The sequence below is a fragment of the Dendrobium catenatum genome, unplaced genomic scaffold (genome assembly GCF_001605985.2).
Source record: "Dendrobium catenatum unplaced genomic scaffold, ASM160598v2 fragScaff_scaffold_671, whole genome shotgun sequence".
Taxonomy (NCBI): Eukaryota; Viridiplantae; Streptophyta; class Magnoliopsida; order Asparagales; family Orchidaceae; genus Dendrobium; species Dendrobium catenatum.
Genome location: NW_021319133.1, coordinates 798342 through 818669, shown reverse-complemented (window position 1 = coordinate 818669; position 20328 = coordinate 798342). Strand labels below are relative to the sequence as shown.

The window sequence follows — 20328 nt, the reverse complement described above, 5'->3', positions numbered from 1 at the left end:
GAATAACAAAACCTGAGAAGCTATACAAAGTTAACATATTCAATATTAGTAAAAAAATTTCTTTGTTGCTATGTATATATATAACTTTTCATATCATATTTACTCTCAAATATTTGTCCAATTTATATATATATCCATATGAGAAAAGAGTCAAATACGAGGTCATTGTATCAATAACCATTAAATTTAAGATACTTTCAAGGACTGGACCTTCTATGATATAAGTTATTCATGTGTCTTCATATCATTGACTATAGTTGCCCTTTTCAAAGTACATGAAGAACCAAAAGATTTTACTTAATTATAAGTATTACTTGCATCACATGAAATTTGTAATCCCTAATGTATGTTTTAATAATGAAGCATCCATTAAGCCATCATCAGTTATATCATGTTAGCTTTCAGCATCATCATCATCTGCTCTTAAATCATCTTTTGCATCATTAGTAGGTGTTGGACTCAATTTTGTCACCCTCAATTACTATCACTTAATCTATTCGTGTACAAATACTTATGCTTAGCTACAATCCATAGTTGAAATCTTTTTTGCAATGATAGACGCATAAATTTTATTGAAGACAAATTCACGGTCATATTTTGTAACTATTTCTATTTGAGTAATTGACATCATGGATTATAGCACACTAAAATGATATTTTACCTCATAATTTAAATCAAATTAGTTCCTATCCATTATCCATGAGATCATTGAGAGTAATAATTTATGAAAAGAGCAGTCCTTTGCTCTGTTTTTCACGAAACATCCAAAAAAATTTGTTGTCAACTTATCATTCTCCATTTTACTCAGCACAAAAATATTGACGCTTGATTCATCTACAAAAAAAAAATGTGCTAAACAAAATCACAAGTATGGTTCGAATGAGATTTGAACTAAAAGTTCGAATAAAGATTGAACATTCTTCAACATGTTTGCACGGCTATTCAAATCTAAATTGGACAAGGTTCGCCCAACAATCAAAACGAGGTTCAAAGAAGATTTAAAAATAGCTCAAATTAAATTTGAACCTGCTAGATCATATTTGAATCTAGTTTGAACCTAGCTCGAATAAAGTTATAACATTTTTTAACTATTGATCAAACTTGTTTATAACATATTTTTTCAGCCTCTATCTAATTCTATTTTCCACTTCTATCAAAATGAACTAAATTTTCAAAATATTCTCTTCATCATAAACCATACTAATGATATAAAAGTTATTAAAGATTTGCTATAGTTACAGACTCAACATAATTTAACATTAAAAATACTAATCATAGTTGTCAACTTCCTTCGATTCAACAACACCATCGTGGACTTTTTAGCCTATTCTAAGAAGAAACTCATAAAAGAACGAAGAAATCAGCAATGGTTACACAATACTATGTAAGCAGGTTTATGAAGGAGCTAGGAATGATATTTTATTGTGTTCGAGCGAAATATAGTTTTATAAGCATATAAACATTTTCAGGGTATTTTCATCCAAAAAGGACTTTGGGGATATTTGGATAAATAAAAAGACAGAGGGCAGACCAAATCTGTCCATTGACATGAAGCCTAATTTCCCTTAGATGACCTAATATAGTTAATTAAAAATAAATCTAATTGAATCAATTATTAATTATAATTAAATGTTAGAAAACTAAATAGATGCTTCAATATTCTATCAGAATATAATGAATACAAAACCAAAGAACTCAATAAGAAAAAGCTCCTAAGAGTATAACTCCAGCTTTGGAGTCATAGTTTCGTGCAACAATAATATAACCTTAAGAAATGCAAGTGTAGTTGAGAATATAGAGGCAGAATTTAGAAAGAGTAGAGGGGTGTGCACCTAATCAAAAGTGAAAATATTGTTGCTATCTTTATTGAATGAAAATATTTTAAGGACTTAAAGCATAATAATAACATTTTAAAGGTTGTAGATTCAATCAATAGAAATGATCTAAACAAAATCTCTGATGTAGACAAAGGGGGGTCAAATCAAACCCAAAAAATTTGATTTTTGACTTCTCCAGCTCATTAATGACAAGTGGAAGGTTGGCTCTTTATGAGCTGGTTTTTAGTCCATTTATGGAGCTAAAAATTAGCTCATTATTTATTTGATCTTGTCTATTCTCCTCCCCCCTTTGTCTATTCGTTTCTCGTGCTTGGCTCTTGGGTTCCCGTACCATGGCTCCTTGGTTTCATCGGCTGGCTGCCGGTTTTCCGTGCTGGGTGGCCTTTCCCGTGCTTTGGTGCTTCGGTTCCGTGCGGGCCTCCTTGGCTTTTGCGGCTGCTTCTTCCGGTTCTGCTTGGGCTGTTTTCCCGTGGCTGTTGGGGGCTGTTTTCCGTGGCTGTGATGCTTTGTTTCCTGGAGTGATTGTTGGCTTTTCATCTCCCTCATTTAATATAGAATGTGAAGAGATTTTGGGGCTGTTTTTGGACAGAATTTGGACAGTTTTTGGGACTGATTTGGTGGCTGTTTTGGGAGGAATTCCAAGAGACTTTTGCTGATTTCTGTGCAGTTTTTTACTGCAGTTTTTAGGTGTCTTTTGGCCTTCTATCTTCCTATTTTATTTAGCTTTTAATTAAGTTTTAGTGGTTGTTTGTATTCCTTCTTTTGTGCCTATAAATAGGAGTTGTTTGTGGCTGTTTTAGATATGATATATGATGTGATTTTTGGAAATGTAAACATGCGGGTTTCATTGGAAAAGCTTGCGAGCTTTGTCCACTTCTTCCTCTCATCCCCTCCGGAAATCTTGCGAGCTCTTTCCAACCTTTCGTCTTGGCTTCTAACTTATTTCGTCTCTCCGCAAGTGCCACTCCATATGTATACTTCTTCTCAAAGTGAAGCAAGTTTAGGGTGTCTTGTAAGAGTCCAAGTTTGTAAGAGTCAATGGTTGTAAGTCTTTTTATATAAAGTTGTGTTTTATAGTATTTTTGTTCTTTTAAGCATTTTATGTCTTTATTTTGTATCTAGAAAGATTGTCTTTTTGTGATAAAAAAAATAAGGGTCCCCCTTATTTTTTTGATTGCATCAATCTTACAAGCGCCCAAAACACATGGATCAAAATGCAATTTCCAAGGTGACAATATATATTTGTTAACCTTAATATGGATCCATTATTGTTGATTATAGCTTTTTTAATCTCTCTTTCGGAAATGAGTTTAAGTCATCAATGTTAGCCTTAACCTGAATGTTGAAATGCATCTAACAAGGAGGCCATGAAACTCTTCAACAACAACATCAAACATTTATCCCACTAATAAGGGGTAAGCTACATGAATCATTTTTTTCTCCATTGTGTCATGTTAAGAGTTAAATTCTCATTTAAATATAATAAAGAAAGGTCATTTCTAAAATTTTCTAACAAAGTATTTTTAGGTCTACCTCTACATTTCTTAACATAAGTTAAATCTAATACATCGACTTTCCTAACTGGGTCATCGAAAGGCCGTCATTTTATATGACCAAATCATCTAAGGCGACTCTCTCTAATGTTATCTTCCATTGGAGTTACTCCAACCTTTTCACGTATATTCTCATTTCGTATCCTGTCTATTAGAGTAAAGCCACTCATCCACCTGAGCATCCTCATCTCTGCAACACTTAACTTAATATAATGCTTCTCTTTTAATGGCCAACATTCTGCACCATAAAGCATTGCAAGTCTAACCATAGTCTCATAGAATTTTTCCTTAAGTTTATAGGAGACTTTTCTATAACACAACAAGCCTGATGCATTCCTCCACTTCAACCATCCAACTTGAATTCTACTAATAATATCCCCATGTATTTCACCATCACTCTGAACAATAAACCCAAGATATCGAAAACATGTACTCTTATTAATGACTTGATCACGCAAAATCACAATCCCCCCACTAGATCTTTTATTACTAAAATTACACTCCATATATTTACTTTTAGTTCTACTCAAACGATAGCCTTTAGACTCTAAGGTTGACTTCCATAATTCAAGTTTACCTTCAACTCCCTCTCTAGTCTTATTAACAAGAAGAATATCATCAGCAAAAAGCATACACAAGGGTATGGCATAACCTCTTGCAAAATTGTAGTGAGAACATCCATGACTAAAGCAAAAAGATATGGGCTTAAGGCTGATCCTTGATGTAATCCAACTGAAATAGGAAAATACTTGGTCAAACCACCTTGTGTTTGAACACAAGTAATAGCTTATGCATATATATCCTTAATGACTTGAATATAAGCATTATTAACTCTTTCTTTTCTAGAACTCTCCATAGCACTTCTATTGAAACTTTATCACATGCTTTCTCTAAATCAATTCTAAATCAATAAATATCATATGTAGATTCTCCTTATTCTCTCTATAATTTTCCATCAAACCTCTCAATAAATGTTCTATAGGAGACCTACCTAGCATGAATCCAAATTGATTTAACTTAAATATACTGTTTACTACAAATAATAAAAATCATGGGGTTTGTGGCCCTCTTTCTTTAACTTAAATATACTGTTTACTACAGGAAGTATGCTTCACAACAAGCACGCCTAATCATGCTGTCAACAAATATCCAATCACTAATTCAAATTGTCTTCTCAATTATCTTTATTCATGTCTATATCTAAGACAAATTCATTAGGTCAAACATGATTGGCTCAAGAAAGACATAGCAACACGTTAAAAAAAAAAATGTTAATAGCAACTTCGGATAAATTAGAAAATACAACACTTTTAAAGGATGGAGAAAGCTAAGTTATTGTCTAGTTAAGTAACAAAAACTGCATAAAACTCAAATTTTACTAACTTGTTCACATCAGGATGAAAATTCCTGGCTAACTTCCGATATGCTGCACACCAAAAAAAAATGTTAATGGTGAGATTGGGATACAAGTATGATGGTTAATAGCAGTATAAGCAAAAATAAAAAAACAGATAATATTAAAACCAAAGAATCTTGTAAACCTCCTAGCAGGACCAGGAGCATATAAAATGGGAGAACGTAAATTTGGCATCAATATTACAATTAATTTGTTAAGAATGAAATCCATAAAAGAAACTTGAATTTCAAATTTAAACCATCACCACTAATATAGCTGATGGGGACATCAGATCATGGAAGGTTTATCAGAGACGTGGTCGTCGATCTACGACCACGATTGAGTCATTGTATTTTTTATTTGTTTTATGTATTTTCTTATTTATGATGTCATATTGTATTTGCTTTATTTGTTTTCCCGTTGTACCCTTTTATTAAGAAATGTCGTATGTAAGCCCTAGGGGCATTGTCATCCTTTATGTTTGAGTCATTGTAAGAGGTTATTTATAGCCCTCTTGTTCTTCTTTGCAAGTTAATGAATGAATGATTGATTAAAATATTTCTTCCCCTTACATGAGTTCTTGTGAGAGCCTGAGAATCGGAGAGAGATCACTAGGAGAGGGAGAAGTGTGCATCACCCACCAACCTAGACGAGTCGGGTTATTGGTTCTATTTAGTATATCTTCCTTTCTCCTTCCACCACCACCACCGACCAACATCACATCCACGGTTTTCTCCCTCCCCAAGCCCTTCTCCTTAACCTGACCGAGCTCCACAAATTTTCCCGCCTAGCCGCCGACCCCATACCCGAGCCCTTCCACCCGCCGACCCCAAGTCCCCTCTCCCCATTGCTTTTCCTTGCCTAATTTGGATTGACATAATTTGGACATATTTTGGAATTCAAATTCAACCAATTTGAAATTTAAAACCATGCCTAAATTACTAAATCTATTTTAGGGAAGTTTCTAAATTAAATCTATTTGATTTTCAAATTCAAATTGGATTTAATTAAATACTTTCCTAATTCCTAAACTCAAATTAAGCAAGCATTAAACATTGTATTTAATCCTCCTTTCCCTCTTGATGCCGCCGGCCCCCCTATTGGATTAAATTAGGAATTGTTTCATAAATCCCACCTCCCCACCTTGAAAACAATTCAAATTTCCTCCAACTCCTCTTGGCCGAAATTCACATACTCCAATTGCTTTAATTTCTTTCCAAAAAAGGGAGTCTCTCCTTTGGAATTAAATCAATCCTCTCCCACTCACCCTTGGCCGGCCACCTATTTCCCTCCCGCCTCGTAATTTCTCTTGATTACTTCCTCCATCTCAAGAAGGGGTCTTCAAGGAAAATCTCAACGATCGTCATCAATACCTTAACCTCAAAAATACATGCATGGCCGATCCAAATCTTGATTACGGTCTCTCTTACGACGAACACGGATTTGTTTGCATCTTGCACTCGACCTTCTTCGACGTCAATCCCCATATCGATCACACCGTAGAAGAATACGTGGAGCGCATCTTGGACATCTTGGTTGAGGCCATTGAAGAGCAACTTGAGATCGTCGAGTGGAGGATTGCAACCGATCCTTGACGAAGTTTTTCTAATTTCCCTCTTCTTGTATTTCTTAAAGTCTAATCCTTTCTTGTGATTTGATTGTCGTCACGAAGGACGCGTTTGCCCGATTCTGCTGAGCTTAGTAAATGTAGGGAATTGAGTGCACTTCATTGTTTTCTAAATCTCATTGTTAGATTAGGGATTTTTCATTGAAAGCTACTACTTTGCATGATATTGTTTTCCTACAATATTTTGATGGTTCAAATCTCTTATGTAACTTAGCATAAACGAAAGTGACCGCTCTTACGTTTTGATTCATCGTTTTATTTGCTAATAGTTCTATTTGTTATTTCTCTAATCAATAAGTTGTGCAAGCTCTTAATAAAATCATTGCAAGCATTGTAGTCCTACATCAATAGTTTTATCATCTCATCATATAAAACTAGGTTATAAATCATTATTACTATCCATTAAAATGCATATGATTATTCTAGTAATTTCATTACCTGTTATATATCATTTGTATGATTTGCATAATTTATTTAATTTGCATGAAAAGATTTGCAGAAAATTAATTAGTTATTATGAAAATTATAAATCTGTTACTGATGTGCGCAGGAGTCATGTGGAATTCAAATTAAATGATAATATAATGGCGTCTAAATTTTGAAAGACTTATTACGAAAACCTTTAACAAATTAACTATAAGAAAGATGAGACTATACAAGAACATACAACACATTGAGATAAACACTTACGGAATAAAATTTTGAGAAGTTGTGGTAGGTACCAAATTTCAATATATCTAAATTGGCTTAATTTCATTAGCCTTTTGTCAATACTGTGGATTTCTCTATATTTTCATTATTTCCCTGTGCTTCACATCCAACATCTTACAAAACAGAACTATTTTATCTAATTCTAAAAGTTATCTTATATGCAGAGTTTTATCCACTATTGATGGTAGATATCACAGCTTTTTGGGATTAAAAATTTCATTTGTGATGATTCATGGGTTACTTGTATGAAGCATAATAAAGCTACCAATATTTGCATGCTAAATATCAATTACTTAATTCATCAAAATTACAATTTTCAAGCAGGATAAAATGATGCAAATTGGAAAATGCAGTCCCATAACATTTCTAGAAGTCATTGATTGCTACTATATCGGAACCTTAGAAGGAAATCAGTAATTGATAGCCCTGGAATCTCAAAAGGAGGTCGTTGTTTGCAATAGTCACAAAGCCACAAAAAGAGATCGATAGTGATACGGTCCCATGAGCCTTACAAGCAAGACTTGCATAAATGAATTGTGTCCTCTTTAGTTTTCCTTATGAGGATAAATATAATCAACTAAAATTGAAAAATAAGAGTTTATTCCTACTATTTTATGCTTGCAGACTTGGAACTCTTAGGTTTTTATTAAATCTATAAGGTTTCATGGAATTTCTTATGTTAATATTTCATTGGCAATATATAAAGATCCTTTGAGGCATGAAAAAATCAGTAAGCATTGAGTAGGGAATAAAATTCTAGTTGTCCTCAATTCTTGAATACATGTTATTGAATATATATATTCTTCCAACACTGTGCAGATCTTGGTTGTTTCTTTTAATAGTAAGTCTAATTATACCGACATGAAGCTAAAGCCTTTTGGGTGAGATTTCTATCATGATTATTGCGTTATTTTATTCAGTAGTTAATGTGTGTGCATGATTAAAGTTTATGAAGCATTCTACATCTTGGATTACTTCGTGTAGCGTGAATCTTGATCATTATTAAAATTTTATATTTATTCATTATTATTCTTGAAGATTTCAAAAGTTTTGCAACTATTATATGATCAATTAGAAAGAAGTAAGTGTTTTAATTATACATGTCATCTTAGATTGCATTAATAAACCTTATACCATTAAGCATCCTATATAAGTTGATAAAGTGATATAGGTAGAAGAAAAAGTATATAGAGAGGGATAGAGATGGAGCAAAGAGAGAGGAAGATAGAAAAGGAAAGAAACAAAAACTGTGTATATAGGCAAATGATATATATATATATATATATATATATATTTATAGATAGAGAGAGAGAGAGTACGGATATAAATTAAATCAAATAAATCATAAAGGAAAAGAAGGAAACTTGAAATTTGAGACTATGTTACACCATATCCAAACAATTTCCCTCTCACACCCTTTTTCTTCAAAAATAAAAACCTTTAGAGCGAAGTCTGAAATAATTACAAGTCGTTGAACATACATATGTTGACCTCTGAATAATACCCAAAGGAACAAAAAAAAACAACGAAAAAAAAAATACCTGGTATCCCCGTCGGATCCCCGAATCCTCCGCAAAACATCTCGAAATCACGCCGAACCACTGCGCATTCGGCGTCGTTCCGCAATTTCTGCTCAAATACCGCTCTCGATCACTGAATTCTGATGCCTTTAAAAGCCAACCAAGTGAAGCATTCGCTGCTCTCCCGTAACTCTCCCGCTCTCTGCTCTCCTGCACAACCGAAACTCCACTTCTCCCATTCCGAACTCCTCCCTTTCACGAGTCTCTGCGACCGAATCCCTTCTCTCGACTCCAAGCTACCTACCTTCTTCCTCTTCGACCTCCGAGAGAGAGAGAGAGAGAGAGAGAGAGAGAGAGAGAGAGAGAGAGAGAGAGAGAAGGAAGTAGGAACTTCTGCGTTACCTCTACCAAGCTCTCCACCGGACCATGCCCTAACCTCGCCCGATCTCCCTGTTGTTCGCACCCTTGACGAAGTTCTCTACCTGTTGGAGCGGAGATTACGACAATTAATCTGAAGTAACAACGAGAGCTCGAGCGCTATGAAGGTAACCATCTCCCTTTCGTGCACTATTTCGGCCAAATCCCGTAAAAATGCCCATAGAGAGGAATAATTATTACGTCCTCTGACCGGGAGCTACGTTCGGCCGCCAATGCTCTTGCTCTTTACCGCGCGGCCCGACTTAACCCGGTCCGAAACCCGGGAATGCTATGTTCGCGTATTGCTAGGTAAAAACTCGGTACAACTCAGTATTTACTCGGTATTGCTAGGTATTGCTTGGCAATAATAAGAAATACCGCTCTGTGAAGACCAATACCGAGTTGATTTTTCTAGAAAAACTCGGTACAACTCGGTATTTGCTCGGTATTGCTCGGTATTGCTGCTTGCTTTTCCTAAACTCAGATTCTCGCTTTCATCGTATGCGGCGGACCGGAAAACTGCCTATACACGCCTTTATTATGCGTGGTGGGATGGGACCCCGGTCCGACGCCTACGACGAGGCGGACAATCACCTACCCTACTTCGGCGTTCGTGGCGCACCAGAAAACCGCCTATACACGCCTTTATTGTACGTGGTGGGATGGGACCCCAGTGCAGCACCTACGGCGAGGCGGAGTCACTCATAAGTACCTCCGAGCGGGGGGAAAGCAAATTATCTTTTTAAACAGGTACCGTCAAAGACCTCATACATGTCTTTATTGCACATGGTGGGAGGAAAGATCACGGCCGCGGTGTCCTCGTTCGAGGACACCTATCATACACGCCTTTATTGCGTGTGGTGGGAAGGCCCAGTTTCTCGTAACGGGAGAGACGCCAGGAGACTGCCGAAATTTTGGGTGAATATACGATCACACCTCGGACTTGATTTGAACTCAAAGAACAAGAACTTGATCTCTATAAGACAGCTGGGGACTTGAACTGGACATTGATGAACTAAGTGCAAATTGAACAAAAGACTTAAAATCAAACTTATTCAAGGAGATTTTGAACTCAAAGAATTGAACCATGATGAACTCAAATGAAAGTGGAGAACTTGAACTTGCCAAGATCATAGTGGACTTTGTTTGGACTTGCTTTGGACAATTAAATTGACTAAATACAAATGTGAATGATTAATTAAAAGACCCCATTCAAAGCTTGATTCAAAATGAACTTGAATTGAACAAGATCACATGAGACTTATGAACTTGGTTTGAACCAAGTGAGATGGGCTTGCAACGAATATGTGATGAACAAGGGCCAAATACAATTTATTTGTAATAAAAGAAAAGCAACAAGGTCTCAACTTGCAAGTGATGATAGAAGCAACTACTAATATGAAATAAGATATGTCATGATGATTGGAGAATAAGCATCAACATATAATATCACTAGGTCCATTATGATTGCTACAAATTATTCTCAAAGACAACAAAGAATTTATAATCAATGGATTTTCGAATATGAATTTAAAAGCTCATATATCCAACCATGCAAGGAACAAAGTTAAAGAAGATATTTAAGGAGGAAGATTGAAGGGTATACAATAAGTAAAAATGCCCTTTGCATATTGTGCACAAGTAAGAGTAGTACGATTGCAATGCACACAAATAACTACAAAGGTCCACTATTCGCAAGTGCGGTACAAAGGGAAATATGATAAATATGGCTCATTTATAAGCAATAACAGTAGAGAAATTGCAAATACAAGGGATCCTCTATGGACGTGAACATGCAACACATCATATATCAAACAAGACGTAGAAGAGATTGTAACAAAATAAAGCATCTACAAACTGTATAACAAGGGGGCATAGCAACAAAAATCTCATATGTTTGAGATCTTTATTTCACTAAGATGTCTTTATGACATGTCAAATTCCTTAATAATTAAAAAAAAAAATAGAATTGCAAGTCACTTATCCAGTCAAGTGAAATCAACGACAATCAAGAGAGAATTATGATAATTACATATATATCACGAAGAACCTTAGCAACGATTTGGTTCTTTAAAATGTGCCTAAGAAGGCTATCCACAAGCAAAGTGTAAAATAACTACAACGAATGCAAGCACCTACGAGTTACTGTAGAAAATTCATTGTACACAAAGTACACTATCTATAAGCAAATATGAAAGAACTACGATGAATGCAAGCATCAACAAACCGAAAAGCAAGAGATTAGTTAGCGCACTACAATCTACATGTGTAAATCATGCAAGTAGTGCACGACAATCCACCTGTACAAAGCAGTGAATAACTCTATTCAGAAACCGCTATGCTACGCCACCAAATCTGCAACATTCATACAAGCAGACAGAAGGCGTTTACGAATACTTTCAAAGTACCCCGCACGTGCACAGTAGTTTGTATACACATAGGTACACTAAAAGGGGTAAAAGCAATCATGAAACCCGCATGGGCACTGACGAGCGTGTTATTCGTACACACGTGACGTCTAGGGATGTTGTGCAGGTTATTAAATTTGAACCCGATTCTCCTAAGCCAGATAGGTAGGAGTTGACAAGGTTCAGCAAATGATTACAAAACGCCCCCAAACGGGGCATGGGCCCCGATGAGCATGTTGTGGGAACACATGTAACGTCTAGGGATGCTGCGCGGGTCGATAAGTGAATTCAAGTTCGAATCTGATCCTTCTATACGGATCAATAGAAGTCGACCGGGTTCGAACCTTCAAACAAATACACAATTGTGACGACCGAAGTATTTGTTTTAATACATTCATATTAGGTCTTCAAGGCCTATAACAATTAGAATTCACTAACAAAGGCATAAAGCCTACGAAACCCGATCCTCTGTCGACATCCAGACAGAGCCGACAAGGTTCAAACTACAAATGAAAATATTCCAAAACACCCTGATGATGGTCGTATTGAATGCTAATCTCAACCGGCAAATAATTCAAAATGCCACTCAAATATCCAAAATTCAATATTCCACCAAATCCAAAAATCCCCAAAAATCCTAAAAATCAAATATTTAAAATTGAAGCAACACTATCAGACACTTAAAGCAAAATTCATCCACCCTCCGAAACAGTTTACCGAGATGGACAAATTAAAAACTACTTATGCTCACAAAGAGCTAAATGCCTAATCGAAAATATCACTATGATCCATTCTCAAACAATCTCCTGCCATTAAGGACGTGGTACGCGTCCTCTAACCTGCGGTTTTGCCGCCAAATAGCACCGCAGGATAAACGGTTATGATCTGGGGCCCTCTGAACTGAGTGGTTTTGCCGCCAAATGGCATCACGAAATACCATTTATGGCCAGAGCCAATACGTTCCTTAGTGACATCAAATCTTTGAGATATGAATCAATAGGAATATAGGATATAATCGATAGGGCACAAAGCCCTCTGTTAGCTAAGGTGGATTCAAATTTGTCCCCTTAGACAAACACTCACCCCAGATCTACAAGGTCCCCTTGGACGAAGCAACCCATGGCTGCCGACAAGGATCCTTCTATCAGGTTGGGTCGACTACCTCCTCTGACTAAGTAGACCAGGGACCACGATGGCCCGGGACGACGGAACCATGGGATCTTGATCAGGTCCATCATCCATTCCCCCACCATCCGCTTTAAGTGCAAGATGATGCAATTTCCTATTTTAAATATCGAATCTCTAAATCTCTCAATCCTCCAAATTCTCAAATTCTCCAACCATTCCATACCTATGCTGTTACTATATGCCAGATAACACGTACATTCTACGTATCTGATTGACGACTAGCCTTAATCGAAAATTCTCTCTCGTTATCGAGAGGGGTAATTAACTATAGGGGCTTGCGCCTATAGGAAACCAGAACTCATATCATAAAGTCCTTGCAAAATGAGGGCGAAATCTCTGGGCAGTGTCTGATCTACAAACCCATTTGCCTTCCAAAATTTACCACGGAACTTAGTTCGTTAAAACTCCCTCGCCGAAATAAAAAAGCACAATCAAGTGTGGGCGGAGGCCAGGGCCGAAATTTCGGAGCCCACATGTGTAAAATAGTGGTATCTATCTTGCATCTGCTCTACTATATCAGCTAAATACTATTTTGGCTACATTTACCTAGTAGGAATTTGAACAATTTGATATCTAAGTAAATAGTTCTCTACCTGCTTCAGCTCTTCACTGTAAATGCCTATATCAACTTGATCCAAATTTCTGGTCGCCAAAATAGCTGACACATATCGTTTTACAATACTTGAAAACTCTTAACTTTTCAATGCATCTGGTCTTCTTTTGTTGCATTCATGAAAAAGATTTAGTTCCAGCTTTTTCAAAAAAAATAGTTGATGCATGCATATTTTAGTTTATTTTCGTTTTATTGTAATTTGAATATTATAGTTGTTTTTGTATGTTTTTTTATGCTATCCAATGATCATGAGTAGGTAGTGCTTGGGCATGGAAAGCCTTGGGTGTGCTAACTTCTTGGGTTCTTTAGGTCTTTGGGCTGCTTGTTGCCTATCGTGTTAGGCCTTGGGCTAGTCGTTTAAATTTTAAAGAGTTGTAAGTCTTTAATTTCTAAGTTTATTTTAGGTTTGAAATGTAAGAGTTTGTTCTAATATCTCTAAGTAATTCCCTTCTTCTTGTGTCTTCTTTTCCTTTTCTATGTGGGTTCAAGAGATATAGACTCCCCTATATTTTTTGCCCGCATCATTTGGTATCAGAGCAAGTTAGAAAGTCTTAGGATTTAGTTGTCAAGTCTTATTTTTGTTCGTCAAGTTTTATTTTAGTTTGTCAAGTCTTGTTATAAGTTTTGTGAGTCTTGAGTCGTAAAAGAATTGTGAGTCTAAGTTTAAGTTAAGTCTTTTGAGTCTTTCTTTGAGTCTTTTTTTTTTAGTCTTGTTTCAGTCGTCAAAAAAATGAAAAAAGACAAAAAAAAAAAACAGAAGAAAGCAAACCTGAAGAAATTGAAGATCCTATGGATAAGTGGATTCCATCAAAATCAACAAATCCTCTGGAGTATGAACTATACAAACTTCAATCATGGATGCACATATGTACATAAAGGTACTTCAAGAAAAGTAGCGTTTACAAGATCAATTTCTGAAAGAACGAGATGTGCAGAAGTATGAAGATTTGATCCATGAATTGGATGCACATTATTCACCTCCTCGAAAGAAACCAAAAGCTGACTCATTGGGAGCTGAGTCCTCAAGAAGGGGAGTCTGATGTAGACAAAGGGGGGTCAACTCATGTCCAAAATAAATCAATTTTGGCCTCCCTCTAGTTTACAAGCGCAATCAAAATTGAGCTGAAATTTTAGCTCATTTATGAGCTGGTCTTTAGTTCACTTATTGAACTAAGGGTTAGCTCATTATTAGCTAACATTTTAGTTCATATTTATCTTTTTTTAAAATGTTATTTCTATAGTTTTTATTGTTTTTATTTATGATGTCTCTTGGGTTCCAAAAAGGGCTTTTGGAATCCCAAAAAAAAGTTGTTTCGTTTTCCCATGCCGTGGCTCCTTGGCTTCCACCATGGGCTGCTGTTTTTCGTGCCTTTGCCCCTTGGATTTTCGGCCGGCTGCTGGTTTTTCGAGCATGGGAGTTTTTCCGTGGCTTTGGCGCCTTGGTTCCGTGTGGCCTCCTTGGCTCCCGTGGTTGCTCCTTCGGTTCCTAGGCTTGGGCTATTTTTCCGTGAAAAGCGATAGGGTTTTATGGTTTGTGATGTTTGGAATTCCAATGAGAATTCAATGTTTGTGTCTTTTGGTATTCTCCTTTCATACCTATATATATGAGGGGTTTGTAATGTTTTAAAAAAGAGAATGAAATGTTATTTTTGGAAAAGCTATAACCTGCGGGTTTGCTTGGAAAAGCTTGCGAGCTTTGTCCGTCTTCTTTCTCATCCCCTCCGGAAATCTTGCGAGCTCTTTCCAACCTTTCTTCTTGGCTTCTAATCTCATTCATCTCTCCGCAAGTGCCACTCCACCTGTATCCCTCTTCTAATTGTGAAGCAATTTTAGGGTGTCATTTTGTTTGCTAGTCGTTTAAATTTTAAAGAGTTATAAGTCTTTTATTTCTAAGTTTATTTTAGATTTGAAATGTAAGAATTTGTTCTAATATCTCCAAGTAATTTCCTTATTCTTCTTGTGTCATAATAAATTATCTGAATAACAAGTGAAGTTTATCGAGGAGAAAGCCTATGAATCACAATCAACCTTCCAAAAGAAAAGCTGATGCAATCAAAAATTAGAAAAACTCTAATTTTGCAAGCATACAAAAAAAAACTTCCTAGACAAATAAAATGCAATCGAAACGATCACAAAATTACATACAAGCCAGGTCTTTTTCCAAAATAAGAAATTAGACTAAGTAATATTCTTAAACAAAACAAAATCACAACTTTATAACATAAAGATGACACTTACAATTTATAACATAAAAAACAAACACCTAAACTTGTTTTTCTTGGATTGAGAAAAAAGATACAATTAGTGTCGAACTTGCGGAGAGAAAAAAGAGGTAAGAAGCCCAGATGAAGGAGAGGACAAGCTCGCAAGCTTTCAAAGAAGAAGAGAAGAAAAATGGAACAAGATCGCAAGCTTTTCTAACAAAAACCCTCAGGTTTCGTGCTCCAAAAATACCACACATAACTCTTTTTTTATTACAAAAATATCTTATATTTATAGGAGAAAAGGGGGTAGTTAAACAGCCAAAACATCCCCAATAACACCAATTAAAATAGGAGAAATAGAAGGCCAAGGGGCTGTCCAAAAACAGCACCCAAAGAGCCACACAGAAGACCGGAAAAGGAGCCAAGGGAGAAGGAACGGACGGCCAGGGGAACCGGGACAACAGCCAGGGAAACCGGGACAGACAGCCAAGGGGGGAAAGGAACGGGTGGCCACAAGGGGAACCGGAACAGGCAATCATAGGGGATCAGAATAGGCAACTAGGGGACCGAAACAGACAACCACAAGGGGGGAAGGAATAACCACAGGAAGAAGAACCATGAGGGAAAAATTGAAGGGCCACAGGGAAGGGGAAAGAGCAAGAGACTCTCCTCATAATGAGCTAAAAAGAAGGAGAACTATCCAACATAATGAGCTGAAAACACAACTAAGTATTAATGAGCTGATTTTAGTTGACGACATAGAAGCTCACCAAAATTACAACCCAAAATATTTTGACCCCCCTTTTGCCTACATCAGATTCTCCTCCGGTTGAAAAGACTCATCTCCCGATAAGGTTGTTTTTGGATTTATCCTGATGAGACAAAGGAGGCACTTCAAGCTCTTGAATTTTCGTCTCATATTTTTTTAGAATCACCTCTCATTCTTGCTTGAATTGTTCTTGCAAAAATTTCTTTTTCTTCATATATTGCTCCGTACACAAGTGCATATTCATTTGTAGTTTGTATACTTCATTATGTAGAGGATCGGTTGAACTTCCTTCTAAAGGAATCCATCTGTCCATTGGAAGAGGGACTTCAAGATCTTCTGGATTACTTGGTTGATTTTCACCACCACTGGTTCACAGTTTTTATGGTTTTCCATTTTTTTTAACACTTAAAAAAGATATGAAAAAGCCTAGGAAAATACTAACCTAAGTTCTGATACCAAAAATAAAAACTCTAATTTTGCAAGCATATAAAAAACTCTTCCTAGACAAACAAAATGCAATCAAAACGATTGCAAAATTACATACAAGCCGGGTCTTTTTACAAAATAAGAAATTAGACTAAGTATGATTCTTAAACAAAACAAAATCACAACTTTATAACATAAAAATGACACTTACAATTTATAACATAAAAAAAAACACCTAACTTGCTTTTCTTGGATTGAGAAGAAAGATACAATTGGCGTCGAACTTGCAGAGAGAAGAAAGAAGTAAGAAGTAGAGACGAAGGAGGGAGAGGACAAGCTCGCAAGCTTTTCCAACGAAAACACTCAAGTTTCGTGCTCCAAAAATACCACACATAACTCTTTTCTCATTACAAAAACATCTTATATTTATAGGAGAAAAAGGGGTAGTTAAACAGCCAAAACATCCCCAATAATACCAACTAAAATATGGGAAATAGAATGCCAATGGGCTGTCCAAAAACAACACCCAAAGAGCCACACAGGAGACCGAAAAAAGCAGCCAAGGGGGGAGGAACAGAAGGCCAGGGGAACCGGGACAGCAGCCAGGGAAACCAGAACAGATAGCCAACGGGGGGAAGGAATGGGTGGCCACAAGGGGAACCAGAACAGGAAATCAAATGGGACCGAAACAGGCAACTAGGGGACCGGAACAGACAACCACAAGGGGGGGAAGGAACAGCTACGGGAAGAAGAACCAAGAGGGGAAAACTGAAGGGCCATAGGAAAGGGGAAAGAGCAAGAGACTCTCCTCATAATGAGCTAAAAAGAAGGAGAACTACCCAACATAATGAGCTGAAAACACAACAACTCAAGTATTAATTAGCTGATTTTAGTTGAGGACATAGAAGCTCACCAAAATTACAACCCAAAATATTTTGACCCCCCTTTTGCCTACATCAAAAGCAGTGCCTAATACAACTGATGCCCACGATATCTTCATAGTTCAACTAGTGTAAGCTAAACAATTTCCTTGTTAAGCAAGAGTTTAGCAATGGAGCCTATGTAGGATCAGAATATCATATTTGAACCTTGAAGACTGTAAAATCAGAATCGGGCTAAAAAAGCTTGAGAAAAATACATCATCTGGGAGGTTTTGATGCCAAGAAGAAAACAAAAGCACTAATAATGTTGGAATCTAACCCTATGCTAATTTAAAGTTTCCAAATTTGGCTGCCATTTTTGTCAACACGTGTAATATTTGAAATAGGCGGGTCATAGAGACAAAGAAGACGAAGCGGAAGGAACTAGTTTTCGTTACATGAAGCCACGAATGAAACAGTGAAGGCCGAAACAACAATCGTCTAAGTCGTAAAAGAAACGGAAGAAGCTGTCAAAAGGAGGTTACTCGGTCAAGAGTTGTGTCCGTCACGTGTGTCATGGAAATCGAAGGGAGACGAAACGCACAAGAAGATGAAGCATCCGTCTAGGAAGTGGAAGAGGTGCTTGCATTACATATAAATTCGAGAGAGAAGGGGACGAGGGGAGCAAGACCTGCAAGCAAGCTGCCGAGGGGAAAAACGCGTGCGTCCGAGTTAAGGCTTGAGATTGACAACAACAAGGAAGATAGGTAAAATGTTTTTCTTTTAATTTAGAATATATGTTTAACTAATATGTCTTAATTTATAGTAATGATATTTGCTTCTCCTACACATGATGCATCAAATACAATTATTATTTAAATGCTTATTGTTAATGTTCTATGATTTTTCTTATTTAAAGACAATTGATCAAGTTGAACTGAAAGGCTTGAATTTTATGTCATAGAAATGTCTCTATCCTATGTCATGATGTTTATTATATAAATCAATATGAAATAATATGAAGAATGTAAATGATATGATTTATGTATAATTATTGCATATGCATGTTGAATGATGAAGCACACCCACTTATAGTACTCTAGGAATGCAATGTACCTGTGCATATAAATGAAAAAGGTTATGGAAAAACAAAAGGAAATGAAAAATGAGTATCTTCATTGATACTATTTTTGACAGTGTCTCCTATGACAGTTATATTATTTACTAGAAAAGATAAATATATAAAATATACATAACATTGATGAACAAGTTTAAAATGTTTAATTAGAATTATCTTATATTTTGAAATGAGCATGCATATTATTCTTAATGCCTTGTGTTACTATAATTTAGAAGCATGCTGTGCTCACTGAGTTCTTTTATGACTCACTCATATATTTATAAATGAATACATGTATTATTCAGAAGTTTAAAATGACTAAAATATGAGAAAATGTGTATCGTAGGCGCGATGCTCCAAGAGAAATATATTTACATTCTTTATTTTAGAATTTTGAGATTTTAGTTGCTCTTTCAGACTTTAGGTATTGGAGATAGTTATACTAATTGAAAATTTAATTAACCATCCGACCGTCTGTTCTTGCCTCGCTAATTCGAGCCTCCAGGTCGAGTCTTGACAACATGGAATTACATATTTCTGCACTTGTAATTTTCTGTTTGTTGCAGCTAATATTTTCGCAAATTACTAGATTTCGCTGCAGCATTAATTTCCTGTATTGAAAAGCATAATTGGTAATGATTTCCAGCACGTGGAGTGTTCAGCTATTCTTGTTAGTGTCCTAAATTTATTATCTTTTTACCTTCTCTCTTCTCTCTCTGTCTGAGATTCTCTTCATAGACTAAGGTCCTCTTTTAAAAAAAAATGGTAAAATATGGTACAGAGCAAGTTTGACCTTCCCTAAGGCATCAGGAGGGGAATCCTCCAAGTCAAACGTCACCCCTAACCCAGACACTCTCATCCCTCTAGCATCTAATGAGCTGACAACTTAATCCCAAACACAGGTCATAAGTTGAATGGCCACAAATATCTCCAATGGTCACAATTCGTTTCCACAATTATCTCCAACGATCACAAACGTAGATCACAAGTTCTCAGGCCTCTCATGTTCACCACTCAAGTTCCCAAATATTTTAGGGGTGAGGTTGTATGGATTATAATCTAGCTCATAAATAGAATGCCCTCTTATATTCTCAACTTCAAAACCCCATTTATGGCCTCTTAAAGCCTATCCCAACATAAGAATCATTTCCACACTTCCTCGAAAAATCTTTGAATGCTTGTCCTTTATCCACATTCATCCCGAAAATGGAAGCAAGTTGGATCCCAAAGCAATCAAAAGTATTTTTGTTGGGTACCCCTACAACTAAGAGAGCTATAAATGCTACTCTCAAACTACTAAAAAGTTTTCCATCCTTGAACAACAATCATTATTTCCCAAACTTGTTATTAAAGGGTTTCTTAGAATATTAGTTTTGGAATCTTATTCTAAAAATTCCCATCACTAATCCTACTCAAATTCATGAGAAGCCACAAAAAATCCAGCTATCAATTTGTATTCCCTTCCTTCCACTCAAAATTAGGAATCAATCATAAGTCAATCATGCATATACCAAAACCAAGTCCAAGAGTCTAAACTTGATCCAATCTTAGCTAGAACACCAAAAGATACTAAGGATAATGAACTCCTTAATAATAATATTTTCTGTGATGAACTTGAAAAATATATTGCCTTGATAAAAAAGTTTAATAAGTTACACTAACCATAATTTCCACAACT

The 20328-nt window shown here is 36.2% G+C and overlaps 1 protein-coding gene across 1 annotated transcript in view; it reads right to left on the bottom strand.

The window, feature by feature from the left end:
- The window catches only part of LOC110105642 (chaperone protein dnaJ A7A, chloroplastic), a 47420-nt gene that overhangs the window by 4511 nt on the left and 22581 nt on the right, over positions 1 to 20328 (bottom strand). The window contains exon 5 of the mRNA XM_020835223.2: positions 4775 to 4817. Coding sequence (XP_020690882.1) covers positions 4775 to 4817 — 43 coding nt within the window. The remainder of the gene's footprint in view (positions 1 to 4774; positions 4818 to 20328) is intronic.